Source organism: Dipodomys ordii, unplaced genomic scaffold (genome assembly GCF_000151885.1).
Source record: "Dipodomys ordii isolate 6190 unplaced genomic scaffold, Dord_2.0 Scaffold116, whole genome shotgun sequence".
NCBI lineage: Eukaryota > Metazoa > Chordata > Mammalia > Rodentia > Heteromyidae > Dipodomys > Dipodomys ordii.
In genome coordinates, this window is record NW_012267332.1 from 2,659,458 (window position 1) to 2,665,999 (window position 6,542).

Genomic DNA, 6,542 nt, shown 5'->3' on the forward strand with positions numbered 1-6,542 from the left:
CTCACGGTCTCTCCTGCCCGGGCTGGCTTTGAACCACGATCCTCAGATCTCAGCCTCCTGAGTAGCTAGGATTACAGGCGTGAGCCACCAGCGCCCGGCATCCCCCCTCAAGTTCTGTGCCCTTTTCCCACCCTCCCAAAGATATACATGGGAATACACCATATATAAGGTAAAGTTGGCATGAATATTTTAAAACTAGATAAATTTAACTGAATTGTTTAAGCTTCTTTTTTAGAAAATTTTTTCTTTTAAGAGCAAATTAGCTGGGCATCAGTGGCTCTCACTTGTAATTCTAATTGAGGAGGCTGAGATCTGAGGATAGGGGTTCAAGCCTGTTTAGGTAGGAAAGTCCCTGAGACCCTTATCTCCAATTAGCCACTAAAAAGTAAGAAGTGGAGCTTGTAGTTCAAGTGGTAGAGCTCTTGTCTTGAGCAAAAATGCTCAGGGACATCTCCTAGGCTCTGAGTTCATTTCCCAGGAGAGGCACAAAAAAAGGAGAGCCAATTAGATCCATGTAGCCATAAGCACGCATATACTATAAAATTTTCAGAAATCAATGAAATAGGTTTTTTTAATTTAACAGAATATCAACAAAATTCGAAGCTGATTCTTTCAAAACATGAAAAGTTAGATGAATCTCTGGGTGGGAATGGGCTAGACAGAGGCTAAGGGAGAGCATAATGGAAGGAGTGACTCTCATCAAGATACATTGTACACAGTAACTGGACATGTTAAACTGAACCCCTTTTGTTTAACTCTTTGAAGAAAACAAGAAAAAAATTAACTAAGTATCTCTCCAGATAAGGGAATCAAAGGGGGAAAAAAGGAGAAAGAGAAGAGGCGGAGTAGCAGCTTAGGGATTGGCTTTTTTGGGAAGGCGGGACTTCAGGCTCCCTAGGTTCAAGCAGCTGCGGTGCTCTCCGTACCGCGGCAGTTGGCTCTTCAGCTCTGAGAGGAGTCTTTCTCTGCTTAAGCCACCCGCTGCGGCCAAGCAGAGACTCCGTGCTGCTGCTGCTCTGCTTGCCAACCGGCCATCCTCACATCTACCATGAGGAACAATGAGCATTCCAGCCAGCGGCGCACCCAGAGGAAGTTTACCGTCTACAACTCCACCACCAGGGAGTTCCTGGGGCGCACTCCCCAAAACTGGGGTTTGCTCTTGCTTTTCTACCTGATTTTTTATGGGTTCTTGACAGCCCTCTTCACGTTTTCCATGTGGGTTATGCTGCAGACGCTGAATGATGATATGCCAAAGTACCGTGACCAGATTGTTAGTCCGGGACTTATGGTTTTTCCAAAACCAGCAACCGCATTGGACTATACATTGAGTGTGTCTGACCCACGTTCTTATGAAGGATACGTGAACGACCTGAGAAGGTTTCTGAAGGCTTATTCTCTAGAAGAACAGCAGAATCTCACAGCGTGTCCAGACGGAGCACTTTTTGAACAGAAGGGTCCAGTTTATGACGCATGTCGGTTTCCTGTTTCGTTACTTGAAGCATGCAGTGGTCTGAGTGATCCTGAGTTTGGCTATTCCCAAGGAAAACCGTGCATCCTGGTGAAAATGAACAGAATCATCGGATTAAAGCCTCAAGGACAACCAAAGATAAGATGTGTTTCCAAGGATGAAAACATTGCCACCTTATCAACGTACCCCAAGGACGGAATTATAGACTTGAAGTATTTTCCATATTATGGAAAGAAACTGCACCGGGGTTATCTACAGCCCTTAGTTGCTGTCCAGGTCATTTTTGGGTCCAACGGGATTGAAAAAGAAGTCATCATCGAGTGCAAAATTGAAGGATCACCTAACCTGAAAAACCATGATAATCGTGACAAGTTTTTGGGACAAATTGCATTTAAAGTCATACTAAATGAATAATTTTAAGTAGAATTGTCTTCTCCACAGAGCAAATGTGGTGTGATCAGAGAGCGTTCAATTAGTATCAGCTGGATCTGATACTGTAGAATTGTGAGAGTGGGTGAGGAAAGGTGATGTGGCACAGGACCCTGAGGTTATATAGTGTACTTTTAGCTCTAGCACTCCTTGTGCCCTGATCTCAGTGAACCAGTGTAATCACCGGATTTTGAGTGATGGAGTGGGAGTCTCGCCTCTCCCCCTCTTTGTATTATGGTTTCATTGCCAAGTGTGTAAAGTTTGCTGTGCTGTGCTGTGTAAATACTTTATGGATTTAACGCAGGTTAACTGTTAGATTTTGATGCTAACAACGTGTTAGGGATTAAATGGTACTTTGTCAAAATCAAGTGGCTTTAGGTTTGCCAAGAAATGTCTGTGGAGAAGTTCTGTATATAAAGAGAAGTAAAAGAAAATAAATATCATCTGAAAGTGCAACCTTGCTTTTTTGTGTGTAGTCATTTAGCAAATGCTCAATGAGTCTGGAACTTTGGAATTAAGAATCCAACATTTAGGCTAAGGGACTGACGGCTCCTGTCTATAATTCTAACTAATCAGGAGAATTGAGATTTAAAGCCAGCCTGGGCAGGAAAGTGTGTGAGACTCTGATCTCCAATTAACCACCAAAAAGCCAGAAGTGGAGTTGTGGCTCAAGTAATAGAGCACTAGTCTTGAGCAAAAACCTTAGAAATGGGGTGGGAGGTATGGCTCAATTGGTAGAGCACTAGCCAATGAGTGAAGGTGTCAGGTACTGAGTTCAGATCCTGTTCTCAGACCTATAAAAGCTCCAGGACAACACACAGGCCCTGAGTTCAAGCCCCAGTCCAGGACATGGACACACACACACACACACACACACACACACACACACTCCTAAGTTTTTGTTATAAAACATATAAAAATACTAAGGGGAATTATTTTTACTGCTGGGATTGAATCTCACAGATTAAGGCATTTTTTTAGACTGTAGATGAAACAGAATTTTCTTAGGTGCTGAATTGCAGGTAATTGGCTTTTTTGCTCAAGGCTGCAGCTCTACCACCAAAGCCACACCTCCACTTTTGGCTTTTGGTAGTTAATTGGAGATAAGAGTCTCTGACTTTCTTGCCTTGGCTGGTTTCAAACCATGATCCTCAGATCTCAGGCTTTAGGATTACAGGTGTGAGCCACCAACATCCAGAGAAACTATTTTTAGGTTAGCTAGGATTAATACACCTAACCTTTTTTTAAAAAAAAATGTGATTATAAAGGTGATATACAAAGGGGTTACAGTTTTAAATGTCAGGTAATGAGTACACTTCTTTTTGGACAAAAACTCCTTCCCTCATTCTTTCCCAGTTTTTCCCTCCTGTTCCTACCCACACTTTTTGTTTGTTTGTTTGTTGTCAATAATAGGACTTGGATTCAGGGCCTAGACCCTGTCCCTGAGCTCTTTTGCCACTCTGCCACTTTGAGCAACAGCTCTAATTCTGGCTTTTGATGGTTAATTGGAGATAAAAGTCCCACTGGGACTTTTCTGCCAAGGCTTGCTTCAAACTACGATCCTCAGATCTCAGCCTCCTGAGTAGCTAGGACTACAGGCATGAGCCACTGGTGCCTGATCACCTACACATTTAATATACCTAACGTTTTACGAAATTAAATTATATGGAAAATTTGTGGTTTTCTTTTGGTCGGTCGTGGGGCTTGAACTCTGGACCTAGGCGCTGTCCCTCAGCTCTTCAGCTCAAGGCGAGCACTCTACCACTTGAGCTACAGTGCCACTTCCGGTTTTCTGATGGTTTATTGGAGATAGGAGTCTCACGGTCTCTCCTGCCTGGGCTGGCTTTGAACCGCAATCCTCAGATCTCAGCCTCTTGAGTAGCTAGGATTACAGGCGTGAGCCACCAGCGCCCGGCTTTGTTTGGTTTTTTTTTTGTTGGTTGTGGGGCCTGAACTCTGGGTCTGAGTGCTGTCCCTCAGTTCTTCAGCTCAAAGCTAGGGCTCTACCACTTGAGCCACAGTGCCACTTCCAGCTTTTTCTGGTTATGTGGTGCTGAGGAATTGAACCCAGGGTCTCATGCATCCGAGGCAAGCACTCTGCCACTGAGCCACCTTCCCAGCCTTGGAAAATTGTTATAATATGTAAAATATCTTACTACTTTGGCAGCACTAGGGTTTGAACTCAGGGACTCATGTTGTTTGCTACCACTGAGTCGTACCCTCAGCGCTGCTTTTTGCTGGCTATTTTGAAGATGGACTAGAATGAACTTTTCTGCCTAAGCTGGCCTCGAACCACCATCCTCCCTTTCTCAGTCTCCCAAGTAGCTATGATTATAGTGTAAACCACTGGCCCTCAGACTACCTTCTAAATTCTAAAGAGCAGTTACACATAACAGATTAAAATATTGACTGCCTAAATACTCGTTCAGCAGGGAAAAGTTAAGTTAATCCTTTTATCAAATTACAAGTAGCCAAGGTATCCTTTTAAAGGAGCTTAGAGGAGTAATTCAGTAATCCTTTCACTAGAAAGGACTGCTCAAGGTCACAAGAAGGAGAAACTCAGGTCCCAAGATTCTTATTGTAAAGCTAATCTAGACTCACTGACTCCAGATTTGGATGATACTATCAAAATAGAAATGTAGTAGAATGCTTGAGAGTTGTCCCATGATCATTTATCTACGAAAGTTCAAAGTGAAACCCTCAGGTTAGAAGGTATAAACACTCCTGGAATGAGGACCACCCACTTGAGCCCCGAGCTCTTATACTTTGATGTTAGAAGGTATTTTAGCCTGTCCCCTTTTACTTCTCTTGTTTCGCTCTACTTTACTAATACATCTTTGCCAGCCCCTTACCTTGTGAGCCTAGGGAGGTAATCCCAGGGAGATGACCAGAGGCAGTCAGATGGGCCATAATGATGGCAAAGATTTTCTCTCTTGATGCTCTCTAGGCACATAGGCTATTCAGTAACTCTGGCAGGTCATGAGGTATGCTAGCCAGTCACTTCACCCAAATTATCTTCAGTACCCCTCAAGTAATGTTGGTGGGTCAACAGCATCAAGATGGGGTGCATGTGTGCAGGACAGGGGCTGAGAAAGCAAAGTGCAGAAACTACATAGAAATTCAGAAGACCTCAACTATGGCTGGACCACCAAGGTGACACCAGTAGAATCCCAATGTCATATGCCTAAGTGGTCCTGGGACTCCAAGCTAACCTCCAGACAGTTACTTATGGAGTCTTGCTCTTGGGAACCCAGGGAAACTGACCTATCTCTACATGCTGGGCATGTAGTCTCAGCACCACCAAAACACAATCTTCTTAGTAAGCCATAGCACTATATTCTGTTCACACAGAGCCCTCTCAAGACAAGGTAGACTAACCTGTGCCCACATGCATCAGATCTGAGATGTCAGAAAGCCACTAAGGTAGACAAATCACCCGACAAAACCTGAAATAAATGTATGGCTCCATAGTTCCTAAACCCTACTACTATTCTCACTTTTGTACCATTGTCTGGAAATGGGCTGGAGGCGGGGGAGAGACACATATATTCTAGGTTTTCTCTGTTCCTACAGTAAACCATGTGAATTTTTGTTTATTGTACTAGTGAAGAAGACTAATTTTTATGACAAAGGATTTTTCAAGGGTTTGATGTCCCTCAAATTCTGTATCATTTAAGCTTAAAAAGAAATTTGCCCCAACAGAAGAATATATAATTATGGGACATGTAGATGGTTTGTTACTAGCCTCAGAAACTAAAGAACAATGTAAGACTGATAACTGTAGATTTATCCCAACTTGTTGCTCCTCAGAGACAAAGATTTCACTAGAAAAGCTACAGTATTGTTCAACTAAAGAATTTAGGTGCCGAGTACTGGTGGCTCATGCCTGTAATGGTAGCTACTCAGGAGGCTGAGATCTGAGGATCACAGTTCAAAGCTAACCTGGGCAGGAAAATCCGTGAGACTTTTTTTTTTTTGTCAGTCATGAGGCTTGAACTCTGGGCCTGGGCGCTGTCCCTCAGCTCTTCAGCTCAAGGCGAGCGCTCTACCGCTTGAATCACAGCGCCACTTCTGGTATTCTAGTGGTTTATTGGAGATAAGAGTCTCACAGACTTTTCCTGCCCGGCTTGGCTTTGAACCGGGATTCTCAGATCTCAGCCTCTTGAGTAGCTAGGATTACAGGCGTGAGCCGCGGGTGCCCAGCTAATCCATGAGAATTTTATCTCCAATAAACCACTCAGAAAACCGGAAGTGGTGCTGTGGATCAAGTGGCAAGCTAAGGAACAGTGCCCAAGCCTAGGATTCAAGCCCCACAACAAACAAAATAAAAAGAAAGAAAATGAATTTAGCTCATCCATCTCAGCTACAGATAGAAACATGCTACAATCTATGAGTCAGCCAACTCCACAAAATATTTACAACTTGAACAACTAATAGGATGAGTAAGGTATTGGGAGAGTGATTCCTATTTCTTTTTTCTTTTCTCTTCTTCCTTTACTTTCTTTCTTTTTTCCAGACATGGGGCTTGAACTCAGGCCCTGAGTGCTGTCCCTGAGCTCTTTTGCTCAAGGCTAGTGCTCTACCACTTTGAGCCACAATGCCACTTCCAGTTTTATGATGGTTAATTGGAGATAATAGTCTCACA

At 43.4% G+C, this 6,542-nt stretch overlaps 1 protein-coding gene across 1 annotated transcript; it reads left to right on the forward strand.

Annotated features, from left to right (window-relative positions):
• The first annotated feature begins 1,048 nt into the window (after positions 1-1,048).
• LOC105995211 (sodium/potassium-transporting ATPase subunit beta-3-like) lies at positions 1,049-1,882 on the forward strand. Its single transcript, XM_013028903.1, has one exon. It carries the CDS (start codon positions 1,049-1,051, stop codon positions 1,880-1,882), a length of 834 nt encoding a protein of 277 aa, XP_012884357.1.
• The last annotated feature ends 4,660 nt before the right edge of the window (positions 1,883-6,542 follow it).

What these genes read in the sequence shown, in the direction of transcription:
- LOC105995211 (XM_013028903.1), top strand. Translation starts at nt 1,049, where the DNA reads ATGAGGAACAATGAGCATTCCAGCCAGCGGCGCACCCAGAGGAAGTTT.